Source organism: Melitaea cinxia, chromosome 3 (assembly GCF_905220565.1).
Source record: "Melitaea cinxia chromosome 3, ilMelCinx1.1, whole genome shotgun sequence".
NCBI classification, from domain to species: Eukaryota; Metazoa; Arthropoda; class Insecta; order Lepidoptera; family Nymphalidae; genus Melitaea; species Melitaea cinxia.
This window is the reverse complement of record NC_059396.1, coordinates 18,732,969-18,749,945: the sequence shown is the minus strand read 5'-3', so window position 1 is coordinate 18,749,945 and position 16,977 is coordinate 18,732,969. Positions and strand designations below refer to the sequence as shown.

The following is a 16,977-nucleotide window of genomic DNA, read 5'->3' as shown; positions in this document are numbered from 1 at the left end:
TTTTTTTGTGCATATTAAATGTGTTATACAAATCAACCCTTGTGTGAACCCAAAACCATTGTGTATATTTCGTGCTGATTTTCCAAAGATGTAACTAAGTTCAATTGATCAGAGCATGCACTTTTGTTGGGTCATCTCACCAGTTTTAATTAATTAAAGTAATTATTATTTAAGAAAGCCCCCACGCGCTCCTTAATGATGTCTGCTGCAGCCTTCAAGATACAACATGTCTGGCGCAGTTCGTAGGCTTGAAAGCTATCTGAGTATAGTTTATTTTGAAACAATAGACGCGATTTGTCACCGAAGTAATGTCGATGACCTCACATCGGATAACAAATTCTGCATACGTTTATATTCCGTCAAAAAGAGGGTTTTGTCTAAAAATACACATCTGAATAAAAACATTCATGTAACATAATCAGATTTTGTCTTTTCTGGTGCAATAAAGTTTCTTTCATGTTACTTCAGAGAGAGTGTGTTGTTTTATAGTCTATCTCCATTATATAATGTAATAATTAATGAATTATCAACAGTTTCCAAACGAATGTCAATACGAATTTTTTAGTTAATTAAAAAAATTGGTTTTCACTTACCCTGTTTTTTATATAAATTTATAACTAATTATTGAAGATTTACTTTTTTTAAAAATATAAACTACTTACTGGTTGCAAACTTTGATCAAAAAATTATTATAAATATCATATAAACAATCAACAAAATCTATTAATTGGTTACTATGTCAAAAGTGTATTTCGTAAAATATATTTTAATACGAGTAGTTATAGGTACGCGTTAAAATAAAACTAAAAACCATACCTAAGTCTGAAGTAAGTGGATATTTCTTTTACATTGTCAAGTTATCAGAGTCGTAAATAGTAAAAAATTGTAATAAAATTTGAACGTAGATAAAAAATACTTGACTTTATTTACAACCAGACAACAAAAAAATAACGATTTAAATGCAAACTTTTTAGATGAAAACATTTTTTCATCCACGCTTTTTTTTTGGATTACCATTCCCAACCAGTCCGATGTGGTTATCTGTAATGTGCTTCAATGTCCATATAAATAATTTATATTCGACGCGATTTCAAATTTAAAACTTACTCGATATTTTTTTTTTAAATTTTGCTCTATGAAAAGGTCACTGAAGTACATCGGTGTAAATGAAAAGGTCACATTGAAATAACAGATTATACAACATACATACTTTTCCGTGACATTGTAAACGAGCGTCATATTAGAATAAAAAAAATCACCTGGCAATGAATGTGAATAACAATAAATTAGTTATTATATTAATTTTTTTATTAAGTTGACAGTTTGTTCTTATAAATGGAAATATATTGTTTTGCTACGAGATAATTCAAAAATAGTCGTTAAGTACCTATATTTAAACAATACCTAAATATTATTTCTTATAATTCCTTTTGTATATTTTTGTGGGTATTTTGTTTGCAATAGTACATATATCTAAATCAAATCTATTCAATCAAATTTTTTATTTATCATTTTTCTGTAACTAATGTGAATTTTAATCTGTGTTATAAATATAGAACCCGGATAAAATAAAATATCCTGATACAGATAAAATAATTGAATTTTTTAAATATCATTATAATAAAAATAAACTAATTAAAAAGATCACTACCTCTTAACTTTCTCATTATGTATATAATTAAATATGTATAAATAAAAGCGAACACGAACAGCGATAAAATTCTGTACGATTATAAGTAGGTAATATTCCTAACAGGAAGTGTGCCAAAATATATTAGGTTTATGATTAATACTTATGTTATTATATGTAAAATACTCTACCGTCTTGATTTGAAATTATTGTGTATTAATAATGCTGTTTATGTTATTTTATGATCGTTTATCGACAAATTATAATTACATAATAAATGAATATTAGGGAAGATTCTTAATAAAAATTTATTACAAAATGTAAAACTACAAATTGTATCACTGCTAATTATTTTCTTTTCTTTTATTATCCAATTAAAAAATGTGTTGACTGAAAGACAGAAATTTATTATGCTGCCTATTTAAACCGCTTTCCAGCCAAACTTAGTATAAATAAAAAGGAATAATTATGACAAGAGAGGACGATAGATTGATAAATCTTATACTATTAAACGAGCAATTCTTGTATATATATATAGAATCTGAATCTCTGAAACGGCTCCAACGATTTTCATAAAATTTAGTATTTAGGGGGTTTCGGGGGAGATAAATCTATCTAGTTAGGATTCATTTTCAGGAAATGTCGTTTTATCCCTGTTTTTAGGAATTGAAAAAAATATCGTTAGAATACGAAGGTAAATTTCGCACAAGTCGATGTAGTTGAAATAGCTCGGTGGGAAATCGGCCGCTCGGGATCAACCGAGAAGATCATGGTTCAAATCCACAGTTATTTTTTCTTTTTCTTTTTCTAATTGCACTCGTTATTTTTTATTTAAATACACTGTTCTTATTTTTTATTATTATGTCGGTAAAATCGAAAAATATTATTCATATTTTATCAATATGTAATTCGTATTTATACTTTATGATTTCCAAAAAACACGATTTACTAAAAATACCGAGCTTAGCTCGGTCACCCGGGTACTTTTAAAATAAATGTTTAATATTTCATAAAGGCATAAAAAATTGTAAGTAGTATAGCGCACCAACAAAACTAGAAATATTTTACTGCACATTACGTACAAGATGAAGTGTTTTTCGACAGGAATTGAAAACGAACCAAGAGCAGCCCCCATATACGTTACGTCTAAAAAGTGAATTTTTACTACGTCATCCTGTTTTTCCACGCACTGCGGGTGCGTTATACTAGCTATACGTAATTGCAATCATCAAGCAACGGTCGATCGATCGAACAGTTTTAAGCTTTCACGGCCACTATCAACACTTTTACTTATACGGGACTTACTGCGTTGTCATTTTAATTCGCTGGGAATCACCCATGACCATAGCGTCAGCAATGTCGTCGAAAATCAAAATATAGGAATTTTCAAAAAAAATCTGGGCTAACCGCTAAAAATATGTAGGTATACAAATGTCGATCGAATGTGTGATTATTTTGGTCATCGAAAAATAATTATAGGGTTATGAAGTAAGTTTTTTGAGCATTATGACAATTGTAGTAGCAAAAAAAATTTTTTTTGTTTGTGCATTTCACACACGGCAGAAGTGAAACTTCTGAAAGGTCGTAGGAATATAGGCCGTGCGTTTTGTTTAATCGACGGTGATCAAGGTCATAAGAGCCATACAAAACGCTTAGCTTATGCGTTTTGAGCAGTCATCTATTCTATCTGTCTTTCCTGTACATTTATGTGTTTCTTTCTTTGTCTTAACGCATTTTCGTTTCATCGAGTTTCAAATCACGATTCTAAAAAAAATTCACTTCAAAAATGTTAACGGAACGCACAAACACAATACTAACCGAAAAAGTGTGAACAATATTCACTCGTAACGTCTGATATTTGTTTTTATTCCCAAGTCTAAGAACCTGTTTCACCCCTTGCCGATAAAGCTTCTTTAGAACCTTTCAGTAGGAGGTAATAATAAGCTTAATGGGACCGTTTCACTTTAACTAATAAATAAACAACTCTGGGGTTAACAAATTGCGAATAGATATTTCTAAAAGATAAAGTCGAATTAAAATAGTTATAATAACAGACGACCATTTGTGTATGTTATAAAAAATGGTGAAAAATAAAATATTATACAGTATATGTCAGTTATATGCCTAACAGCTTTATCAGTAAAGGGTGAAACGGGCTCTAAATAAGGCTTTATTTATACAATAACGGTTTACTCATCAACGCCTGTACGTTGTCACGGGCGTCTAACAGCTCGGTTGCACACAGGCGCCGCGGGCGAGCAGCAGTACTCACTGCGATGGAATGACTTCCACTCAGCCATGGTGTCATCCTTCAGGCGGCTCCGCGACGAGGAAGACTTCGTCGATGTCACGCTAGCATGCGCTGGCGCTACGTTTACCGCGCACAAGGTAACGACTATATTCATTTAACGTGTGAAGTAAAACGTTAAAAAATTATATTTTATAAAAGAAAATTATTAAAAAAAAATATATGTCTGTCTTCCCTATGAAAGGTGGTGCTATCAGCTTGCAGTCCATACTTCCGTAGGTTATTGAAAGCGAATCCATGCCAGCATCCGATAGTTATTCTACGAGATGTTCATGACAAAGATATGGAAAGTTTATTAAGGTAATAAGTCTTTTAAAATAAGCTTTCTGTGATATGTGTAGTAATGATCCCGTTGTGGTTTTATAATCATAATACTTATTATAACAACCTGTATTGACGCGGAATTACAAATAGTGTAATTCGCGGATCAGACAGGATGGTACTGTTGACTTTCATCTATGACGTCGAACGTCAAAACGTGCAAAGCTAAAATACTAATGTATTACTAAAGGTATCTTTGGTGCTCCTTTAAAGAGTTATCGTTATTGTTAATGATACAATTATTTATTACTATTCTTAGATTTAATGGCTTTCAGTAATGGCAGAGAAGCACAGTCGATTTCGATGTCACGTCAATTACTATAATTTTACAACGTTTTAACGTTATTCTTTGACATCGTCATTAATTTATGGTGTATTCTACATTCTACATGATGGATAAAATGGCGAAATCATCTGTGCTCGTATGACATCATTAAAAGCGAATATAAATCTTAAAGAAGAAGAATTCCTAATTAATATGATCGATAGACCCCTACAATTTATTTCCTATAAATGGATTGAAAACTATACAATCGAACATTTTCAGGTTCATGTATCAGGGTGAAGTTCACATCGGTCAAGAGCAATTAAAAGAGTTCCTAAAAGCCGCTCAACTTTTACAAGTCAGAGGGTTGACAGACGTCCCTCCGCCGGCGCCGTTAGCCACACTCGATCAAAAGGCATCTCCGGTAAGTAAACTGACTAACGGGGTAGGAAGTGAAAATAGATAGGAACCAAAAAGTCCTAATTATGATTGGAATAAGCATTTTAAAATATTTTGACAAATAATATAATATTTTATTATACTTCTAAAATATAAATATTGGTAGGTATAACATTAACATTCTATAATAATCGTGACGAAATCCTTAGAATATTGCACCTTCTTAGCAATATCTTGAATACATTATTAATTAATTGTAAAAAAAAACCTATTGCAATATCAATGACAAGCTCACCGTTAAAACGAGTTCTTTAATTATTTTAAAAAACACAATCATTCGAAGTCTTCGCAAATTATTTTTACATTATGACCTAAGATCGTATACATATTCAATAATTAATGTTCAGAATGTGTATATTAATTTAAAAAGAATTATTAATATTGTATCATTATTGAAATAATATAGGATTTCATTGCAGCCTTATCGTAGATATTTAAGTAATTGCCAAATTCGGAACCGTTAAAATTCAAATTAATCGCGAAGATCCGTTTTAAATTGTATTATTTATACCTAATGTCACATATTGCGAAAATCAATTAAAATATTTTGTAGTTTTATGACGAAAATGTCAACATCGGCTAATGATTACCTATGTTTGCACTTCGCTTCGTAAATAACATTCGTCAAATGTAGCATCGAATGTTAATTTATGCACGGACATAACCCATTTTGGAAAGCCATGGTTATAAATACTTGGTGTTTTTTAACAATACAGTAGTATTATCTACAGTTTGTTCGATTTTTTAACCGACTTCAAAAAAGGAAGAGGTTACTCAATTCGACCGTATTATTTATTTATTTATTTATATATTTATGTATGTTCGGGGATAACTCCGTCGTTTATGAACCGATTTTGATAATTCTTTTTTTTTTTTTGGAAAGGAGATATCCCTAGTTAATCCCATGATAAGGAAACCAGCATCTGATGATGGGATCCCAGAGAAATCGAGGGAAACTCTCGAAAATCCGCAAACTTTTTTGGGTGTACCGATTTTAATAATTTTTAATTTACTCGAAAGCGATGTTTATCATGTGGTCACATTTAAATTTCATCGAAATCTGATTACAACTTTTGGAGTAATCTTTGATAATGCGTGCACTTGAATATTTTTTCGTATAACTACGTTGTATTACTTGTCGATATAATTGAAGTCGGTTTTTCTTCGCTTACCTGCAAACACAATTATCGTAATTGTAATTTTGAAATAAGAGAAATGTGGAGTGTGACATCATTTTAATACTTTAAGTAAAACTTCCTTGATTTTATTTATGACTGACTGATAAAATCTAGAACTTTTTTTTCTTTATAGATTAAATATCACCATGTATAAGTTTATAAAAGTATTTTTTAACGAATATTAAGCGTAACTATTGATTATGTGATAGTTATATACCGTTGAGAGAAAATGTGGTATCAACGCTGGTACCTATACTTATGTTATATACCTACCTACGAGTACCCTCTTAAAAAGATAAAGTAGTGTAATAAGAAAAATATCAAGTATACAGTATTTAAAATGCAACATATATTTGTATTCAAAACAAGCGTTAACCTATTCACGATTACACGTTTTGTCTTTTATCTGGAATCTTATTTGAAGACTCCTGGATCGCTGGATTCTATCCATATTCCCGAACTTCTGTTTTGATAGAGACGGCACATTACTGTAGATTTCATGACATCTCTCTCAAAGAAAAATGAAAACATGTCCCTCCTTATTTCTCGGATTTCCGCCCGACTAAAGCTCGGTTCCAATATTCAAAAACGTTTCGCTTCATATAATAATGCGTTATATATTTAACGGTTACTAAGCAAAACAAATGATCTTATTATGGTCCCCGTATTTCCACAAGTGCTGAGTGGCCATCCTTTTTGTGACGGTACACTGCTGTACAGGTGTAAATAACTTTGGTAGATGAATTTTGTTGCTTTTTTTTATTATTACTCTTTTCGCTTAATTTTTTAATTTAATTTTTTTATTTGATAAAATTTTACTTTTCTTATTTTAAATCAATTATTTAAATTTTTAGTTACATTGTTACTTAATTTTGACTTTTTTTTTTCTTTTTACTTTTTTAATGTATTTGTGCTCTCATTGTGTTTGTTGTATGTCTGTAAGCAGTGTATGTGTCTCAAATAAATGTCTTTCTTTCTTTCTTTCAAATGTGTTTTTTTAAACAGAGAAACCGAACTTTAACCGACTTTGCCAAATTGATCATATATTGTAACCGTCTAACCGCACGATTCGTGGAAACAGTCGGCGTCGTCGTGGACAGAGACGGGCAGCGGGGCGTCTCGCGAGGGGCGGGAGGGGCGCGAGGGGCGCGAGCCGCAGGCGCGCGAGGGACGACGCGCGCGCCGCGCGGACGACGCGCCTTGCACGCCGCCGCCCAAGCGCGCGCGTTCCTCCGACCTCTATCAGGCGCAGATGAAGACCAGGTTGCTACCTCTGAAGTACTAACTGACACGCTACCGGCCGTAACTTGGACCGTGTTCCTATAATTTGTACACGGCTATCGCCAGCGATATTTAGCGCCGACCTTCAACTTCAACATTTTATGGTTTATGAAATAGATATTTAATGAGTACTAGATACTATTACATTTTTTATTTTGTACGGAAGTAAACACTATTTCCTGCTTGCGACCTCTGCACGATGCGCAAATCTACCCATACTATCGCCGAGCGCTCAATATCGGTGCCGATACCTATACATTTAGAGTAAAAATGCATACACTTGTCTGTTTGAAATTTAGAAACTCTGAACTTCCAAGCCGATTTCAATCATTCTCTCGCAGTTCGCCGCATTATGTTGAGTTGTAGGCTATAAAACAACTTATTACGACTCGCAGGAGCAAGCAATAACCATACATGTTGGTACAGCTATCAGGCTATCTTAACTTATATGAAGTTCCGCGTAGGACGTATTTTCTTTAAACAATTAACGAGGCATATAAAGTATACAACGAATAGGTAATGGAGATAATCAATTTAAAGGTCAATTACATCTTTAGAATCATCAAATTTACGACTTGGAAAATTATAAACAATAATAAAATGGCGGAAATTCATAGAACAATTTGCAAACGTTTAAAACGCGTGAATCTCGATTATTCTTGCAAAAGATGCCGTCATCAAAACGGTAAAGTAATTGTAGAAGGCCATGTAGAGACTAGAAATGCGAATTCAAATTGGCATTTCCATATTGTAACATTAAATGGTGATTTTCTGAATTTAGACATTTCCTATAATGGTTCACGGACAATTGTCTCACTGATTCACTAATCGATAACACACCAAAACTATGACAGCGTTATATATGGCATTGTGAGTAAAAAAATATTTAAGCTATGGGTGATTGACCTCGAAGGACCGTTTTTGATTTTTGGCGGAAATCATAAAAAAAAATCACTCAATAGCATTAGTAATCGTATTGATATTTCTTTAAACTATATTTTATTTAGAACCCAAAGCGTAGATAATTTAGAACAATGGTATTGATTAAATGAAATAGAACACAAAATTAAAAGTAGATTAAACTCATCAGATGCGACATTCAATTAAATATTAATTTGTCAGGCGTGTGGATATTGCAATTGCATCCGGTGTTCGTCACATCGTTCGTCACAAATTCCATTGACAACCACGCAGACAGACTTTGTTTACCTGTATGAAGATATTTTAGCCAAACTTTTTTAAATCAAATTTTCAATAGATATAATTTCTTGCTGCGAGGAAGCGTATGTTCTGTTACTTATAAGAGTTTTCCTTTACTGGTGTAGGACGGAGCAGCTGCTGGCGGCGCAGGGCTCGAGTCCCGATCGTCTCGGAACCAACGGACACGAACTGGCGCTATTCAGCCAAGCCTTGGAGAACGTTCAACATCACAACCTTTCTGGAGTATCCAACAATCTAGTAAGATATCTACTCAAATACCTACCAATAACTAATATGGTAAACGTACCAGTACATACATTTTTAAAAGCACAAATAATTTAATTTTACCAATAAATGAAAATGTAGTTTATCAAAGAAATTAATTCTTTATATTTAGATATTTTCTATATGTGGTAACTTGTTATTAGATTTTTTTATTTTGATTCTGTATTATTTATAGTTACAATAAGCTATCCTAATAAAATAAAGCCATAAACTTTATTGTAAAACAAAATGTTACTAACTTTTAACTGAATTTCAAAGTTCCGTCAATATTATTAACCCTTAACCGCTGAGCCATAATTTGCGGGCGTGCATCCAGCACCAGGAACCCTTATATAGGTCTTATAATTTTATTATATTGGGTAAAATAAATATCGAGGAACATTCCAATGAAATAAATAAAATTCACAAAATGTTGATCAAAGGTCTTACCTTCGTAATTTAGTATTACCTACACAAAAATCTTCAAATATTAGAAAATTAGTCAATATTGACTACTATTCTAATTTTCTGGTAAATCTTTTGCACGAGTTTTACGTATCAATATAATTATGTCCATATACACATTGCTATCGGTTTTCTGCTTGTACAAATTCCATTTAAAAACTATCAGTGCAGCGAAATACTCATTTCAAGGATGTTCAGGTATTTGATTAAATGTTAGGTAAATTAATGAACTATTAACAATAATGTTGTAGAAGGGAATATACTACGACATAGTAAGCAGGGTTCACATACTTTTATTTTTAATTTTCAATAATTGGAGTTACGTAATATTATGTTTTAATCTGGCAACTCGTACTATTGCGTCGATAGCGGATATAGGGTTAATTTTAAATTGTACGTTTAAACTAAAAAATGTACCCAGAAATTATTACAGTACGCTATTAAATTTCCAATTAACTGAAATTATTATTTCAAATTATATTATAACGCTCCAGTTACTATTTTTTATCTATTGTTTCTAGTCAGGCGATGGTGAGGACTCATCCTCCGACGCCGGCGCGAGCGACACTGAAATTGACAACCGAGCAAAGCAAGAACCCCTAGACTACGACGATCCCGCGACTATGGCAAATACTAACGGAGCGCTTCCTCACAACTTCCCCGGACTCTTAAATTTACCAGGTCCGTTAAACACGAATGTACAGCGATTTTTTTTTTGTGATGATCGCAAAATAAAGGTTTCAATGAATGTTGCAGGTTTCCCTGGACTACCTGGGCCGTCGGGGATACCGGATAATTTCGGTGAGTAAAAACCCTTTATGCACTAACATTTTCATTATGTGACTCAGTAGTGACATTAATTGTTCATCGACCGATATAAATGCAATTAGATTCGACCAGAAAAATATATGGAGACGCAATAACGTTAACGATTTTAAACGGTATAACAATTAATGGTTCATTACCGTGTCACATACTGCACGTCGTCAATAATTAACACTAACAATCAACGACGAACACGCGACCGCGATCTCTGTCACCGAACGAACCGCTAGGCACCAGTAGTTTCGATCCGAGTCCGTTCGATAGCAACAGTGGAAGTTAGCGCGACCCGGGTCGCGAGCCGGAGCGCGAACACCGAACTGACGCGAGTCGTTGCCCCAGGAGCGAGCTGGGGCGAGCCGGGCGCCGCGGACGAGCGCCCCTTCGGCGCCGGCGCCGCTAACGGTGAGCCCGGCAAGCCCGCGTGCCCGCAGTGCGGCAAGCTCTACAGCAACAACAGCAACCTCAAGCAGCACATCCTCAACGTGCACGCGGCGCGCGAGCTGGCGCACTCGTGCCCCGTGTGCGGCAAGCGCTTCAAGACGCGCCAGTACATGCAGATACACATGAACTCCATCCACGGCGTCAAGCAGAGGAGGCGCGAGCCCGCCCCGTCCGCGCGCCCCGACCCCTACACTCACAGTAGCGCTTAAGTCCGCGCGAGCGCCGGACGGTTCTAACCGCCGCCTCTGTGTTACAGGGGCGGCTCTCGCGGGCGGGGCGGCGATGGGCTACCGGCCGCAGTGCCCGCTCTGCGGCCGCGTCTACTCCTCCACCTCCAACCTGCGCCAGCATATGCTCAATGTGCACTCGCAGACCGACCGCGACCAGTGGTTCCCCTGCCAGCACTGCGGCAAGAAGTGCAAAACGAAGCATTACCTCATCAACCACCAACTGCAAGCGCACGGCATTCGCCAGCGACAGAACTCCTAGAGACTCGCGACCCCCGCGCCCCGGGGCCCCGCGCCCCCGCCCCCGGGGCCCTCGCCTCACCGGTGGGAGCGAGGGCCGTCCCGCGCGCCGCCTCACGCGGAGACCGCGGGCCGGATCCCGACGGACGCTCTTTACATTTGACACTCCGTAATATTTTTAGACCGTTTATCGCGAAAGTCGTCGGGTAGTAGTCGGTGGTAGGGCCGATCGTCGGATTTGCCAATCGCTCTCGACGTTCAGTAATATGGTGCTGTCGGCATTGCAGATGCCGCGGCGCGGGACGCGTTGGCAAAGCCGGCGATAGGCGAAGGGGGCGAGGGCGCGGGGGCGCGGGGCGAACGCGGGGGCGGGGCGGCGGGCGGGGCGCGGCTGCAGTGCCCGCTGTGCGGCGCGGCGCTGGGCTCGCTGGCGGCGGCGCGGCGCCACCTGGACGCGCACTACCCGCGCGACAGCCCCGTGTGCCCGGTGGCCAGCTGCGCGCGCTACTTCGCGCACCCCAACTCCGTGCGCAACCACATGCGCATCAAGCACCGGCGCCAGTGGGAGCGTATGAAGACGCTCAAGTGGAGCTGCGGCTGGGCCGCCTAGGCGGGCCGGTGCGTGGCCGGGGAACCCGGACGAGACCGTCTCCGCGGTGCATTTTCTTATTCGACGGTGACGTTCGAACGTAAACGATGTATAAACCGCTAGGGTAAATCGACTGAAAATTATTTTTGTAGTAGTATAGACTGATATTATTTAAGAACTTGTATATCCCGGGAGATGCTGTAGCGACTTGCGTCCGATGCCGGTCGGGGCGGGGGCCGCGGGCCCGCGTGTGACGGTTACTATATTTTATGCATCGCATTTGGCTACAGATGTTCCGAGCGTTAGTTTTGTAAAGCGCATTATGACTTGTGATGATTGGTGCCATTGATAGGTTACGAAATGCAACTAAGTGAGATGACCATTCTATGACTTTCTCGAATGCGTCTGTAACTTCCATTGTTGCTATTACTTCTTAGGTTTGCGTTTAGTCTGTCGTTACGTTCCTAGTTATGTCCTGACGTAACTATAAAACTATATATTTTCAAATACACATTTCTTAGATGATATATTGTTCGTAACGAACGCACAATTAATTTATTTCTTTCTTATTTTCTGTAACGATCTTTATGTAATGCTCAGGACGTTTCGAACCAATCTTCGGTTCACGGTGCACGGTACAGACACCTCGAAATTAGTACTAGAAATTTTTTACAATGAAAATTAATTTCGGCTTATTATTTTCCAATATAAATTATTTTTTAAATATCACTATAGATTTAAAGCGGTTCCAGATTTACGAAGTGCCTAGAAAAATCGAAGCGTCTGCACCGTGCTCTACTCTATGTATATTTTCGACCATAGATAAGACAATACGAAATAGATTTTAATGAAATCGATGCCTTTAAACGCAATAGTTAATATGTTCACAAGTGATAGGCTTTATTTTTTAAAAGTTCGTTTAGAGCCCTGTAGGCAGAGAGCACAATCAAAAACATATCTAGTCATAGTAGAACATAATAATATGAGAATAAATAACACGAGGGATTTATTGTAATTGTACATAAAATTCATATTCCGTTCGCATATATTTTTCATACAAAAAAAAAAGCTATAAAGAAAATACACCAAACAATAAAATTTAATATATATTTTTTACGATATTATATTTAGCTAGAGTACCAGGCCTAAGTTGGCATAAATATTTAGTATATAATAGTCTACGCGATATATACAGAGGTTAAACGCATACCAATAATGAAACCAAAACGACTAATCACATTTTCATAGTTATTTTATTGTATATTTCATTAAGTTTTTATATATTTTTTTACAAATATTTACTTTTTATACTTAGGTACAATACTTGTTTATTAACAATTATTCGATTTTATTTAATGAAAATTCTTTTCTTTTATAAAATTTTATAAATACATGTATACATTAAATATCATATAATGGACTAAATATATATGCAATACTATACTGTATAAAGACTGCTAGTTTATACAAAATAATGCAATGACACGTGTCGCCCACCGTACGCCTACAAAATATATGCGATAGGAACACGAAAAAAATGATCTCCAAGACGATTAAAATATTATTGGTAAAACTTAGCGAGTAGTTAAAATTGTTCCTGACGCCTGTGAGGCAATGTCGTATATCTTTATATTATAAAATATTTTTAAGCGTACAACAATGTAATTTAGTCATTTCATTAACCAAATTATAAATGTGAGTAAACGATTCTAGTTGCGATTGTATTAGTGATACGATATATACGTAATAATTTAATTTTTACCCGAAGAAAAATTGTCTGCTTATATGAAAAATAAACAATAAACCTACGAAGTAGAACACGTGCATTTTGATTCTATTCCAAGTGACCAGACACAAACATTTCTTTCCGTACCGTTTCCACAACTACGATTCGCGATATCGGGATTTTTTTTTAAACTAACAACACCATTTTTTTTTATATTTAAATAATCAGGTAAGATATTATTATATAAAGCATTGAGTTACTTTTGATTAGAAGTACATAGTCTATTTTATATTTCCAGGAGGCTGTCGTCGAACTCAAGATCTATTGCGCGTGAGAGCTACGGACCCGAGACCCTGTCCCAAATGTGGAAAGATATACAGATCAGCACACACTCTTAGAACACATCTCGAGGATAAACATACTGTTTGCCCAGGATACCGGTAAGAGCCGAATCTGATATTTCTTTTTCAAACTCTAAAAATATGTTTGTCATAGCCCATTCTTTATTATTGAAATCACTCTTCGGTACTATATCCTGTTTTTATTTGTTGTATAGGTATGTTAATTAATTACTATTCATTTAAAAAAAAATCTTTTCCAAAAATACTTGTACGTAATCTGTCAAACTCGTTATTCTTTTTAACGCAGTAATGGCTATTACCCTCGCTATTAAGATTGAACATCCAAATATTCTAAATATTTTTAAAAGAAGTAAGAATCTTCTTATCGTTTCTTGTTAGTTTCTTTTTTTTTAGAATATAGACAGTGGCGACATCTATCACGCGAAATATGAACGACTACATACTACGTAATTAGAGAAAACTGACCTTATGCTACATCGCGCTATCAGAGTTTTCAAAGTGATTAAGTATATATACAAGAACCCGACAACAACCGTCGGGGCGTTAGCCCGCCAGACACAACACCCGTCTGGTCGGAGGATCCTCCCTTTTCAATGGCCGACGTGATTCAATCTATACCATCACCCAAAAGACCATTTCGTTTTTCGACATTTTCGTTCGTTAAGCGAGTGTAACATTATAGCGAAATATTGTAACTTAGTATGTATGACCCGCAGATGCGTGCTGTGCGGCACGGTGGCGAAGTCGCGCAACTCGCTACACTCACACATGTCGCGCCAGCACCGCGGCATCTCGACCAAGGACCTGCCCGTCCTGCAGATGCCCACGCGCTTCGACCCCGAGCTAGCCAGCCAGTGAGTACGATGTGTCACCGGAACATCGAACAACGGTCACCGGTGATCGCACTTTGTTTAATTTTGTGTGTAAATTTACTACTCGTAATAATCACATGAATTCGACAAAATCTTGTGCCTACGTATTTATGTCTTTTATTAATATAAACAAAATCACTGTCCATATTGGCACCTAGAAACAAATCCATATTCGATATGTTACATAATAAATTGTCGCCAGTCGACATTCTAACTTTGCACTTCAATATCGTCGCAATAATTAAATATTATAAATTATAATATTACAATACATATATCCACACTCAATTGCCTTTCATTATATCAACCACAAGACAATCAGGCGAAATCTTATACAATTTCAACAAATAAATCGAACTCAATTATTTAGATTACTTAAAAGAAGTGTGTAGGTAATAATAATTAACGTGCGTCACGTTAATTTTGTGGTTCCGATAATAAGAATTATTATTCATCACTTACGACTCCGAGAAAGGTTTTAGGCAAACATACAAACACATGTATACATACATAACATATATAATATATATATATATATATATATATATATATATATATATATATATATATATATATATATATATATAATAAAGTTTTAGAGCCGGTAGAAATCAAAATCGAAGACAACTTTATTCAAATAGTCTCTAAAAGCACTGTCGAATCGTCACTTTAGAAAATAATATTTTAAAGTGATGGTGAGGAAAGTCTACCGGATCTGATATTAAAGTAAAAAAAAATACGGTACGACTTTCGAATTTCGAATTGATCGGCGCGGAAGGTATTTCGCGAGGAGGATCCCGGGGGAAGGAAAGAAGCGAGAAGGCGACTTAAAGCCACTTCGTGTTGGCAGGTTGCTGGCCAAGGCGGGCGTGAAGGTGTCCGCGGAGCAGCTGCGCGCGCGCGCCTCGCCCACGGGCGCGCGCCGCTGCGACGTGAAGCTGGACGCCAAGTCCGCCGCCTCGGAGACCAGCTCGCTGTGCGGCGACCACGACGACGAGCTCAGCCAGTCCAAGTACCAGGACTCGCTGCCCGTCTCGCCGCCGCGTGAGTGCCCTCACTACATACATACTAGTCCTCGTGAACTACTCGTCGGAAACTACTTCCTATGGTTCCCCTAGTGACATTTAAAAAGTGATCTCTACACTAACGAATTTGAGCTATAATTTTACACGCCTTTCCTACTTCTTATCTTTCAAAATACCAAACCGTAATCTAAATTACACAGTGGTTATTATTTTGCTCTATGTGAAATGTACACAGAAAAAGGAAGACTAGTAGAAGAAACAAATTTAGCAACAACAAAATTAGGCATTCATCAGAACCATATTTTTCTTCAGATATAAACAGCTTAACGAATACGACCATCACTAAAGTGCCAGCGGTCCGCGCGGTTACAGCCAAGGCGGTGGAGAGTCTGCCGCACAGCCTCGGCCTCAAGCACGACGACTACCCGCCGGGTTTCGGCGGCTCCGCCATCTTAGACACGTACCTCCAGTACATCGGTGAAAACGTATTTGGTAGGTTTCATTGCACCTTAAACGCACTTACACCCAAGTTCGCACCAAACATACCGCTCTTCTGCAAACCTCATCGAGCCTCCAAATTTTTTAAACAAACACGATAATAATACCTACACGGCTCGGGATATACTATTTATTTTTCTTGCAGGGATGAACGCCGCTAAGCTGGCGCAGATGAACGCCATGCACATGGACCGGAAGTCCTACGAGGAGCCCTCGCCGCAGATGGGCTCGCTGCCGCCGCCGCCGACCACGCTGGCGCACCAGCGCTTCCTCAAGCAGATGCAGCGCCAGTACGCCGAGCACGCGGGCAAGCCGGACATCCTGCGCGACTCCGACGAGCCGCTCGACCTCGGCAAGGAGCGCCAGCGGGGCGGCAGCCTCGGGGACGAGCCCGAGCGGCCGGAGCGGCCCGAGCGGCCGGACCGTCCGGACCGTCCGGAGCGGCCGGACCGGCCCGACCGGCCCGACGAGCGGGACGCGGGCGCGCCGGACTGCCGCGGGCCGTGCGAGGAGCGCGGCTCGCCGGCGCCGGCGCGCGAGGGCGGCGAGCTGGCGTCATGAGGCCGCGCCGCGCTCCCGTGGCGTTAGCTCGTCGATCTCGTGAACGTCGGTGGCGCCGGCCGCGCTGACCGTGTCGTTGATTTTGTTTAAGGACCGCGTCGGCCGGTGTCGACCGCCGCTGGGCTTCGGCCGGAGATACGTATTCGCTTGACCGCCCGCACCCCCGCGGTAGTTACGTCCGAGGCGGAAGGCGCGAGATTCGTCCGAGTTTCCGCCGGAGCCGACTCCGATAGTGCCCCG

The 16,977-nt window shown here is 38.2% G+C and overlaps 1 protein-coding gene across 1 annotated transcript; it reads left to right on the top strand.

Moving 5' to 3' along the window:
- Positions 1 to 3,805: 3,805 nt before the first annotated feature.
- LOC123668354 (protein abrupt) lies at positions 3,806 to 16,737 on the top strand. Its single transcript, XM_045602096.1, has 12 exons — positions 3,806 to 4,018; positions 4,123 to 4,238; positions 4,807 to 4,982; positions 7,241 to 7,424; positions 8,747 to 8,900; positions 9,893 to 10,052; positions 10,128 to 10,172; positions 13,718 to 13,859; positions 14,498 to 14,635; positions 15,504 to 15,697; positions 15,991 to 16,170; positions 16,322 to 16,737. Exons 1-12 carry the CDS (start codon positions 3,929 to 3,931, stop codon positions 16,735 to 16,737), a joined length of 1,995 nt encoding a protein of 664 aa, XP_045458052.1. The 5' UTR covers positions 3,806 to 3,928.
- Positions 16,738 to 16,977: the final 240 nt, after the last annotated feature.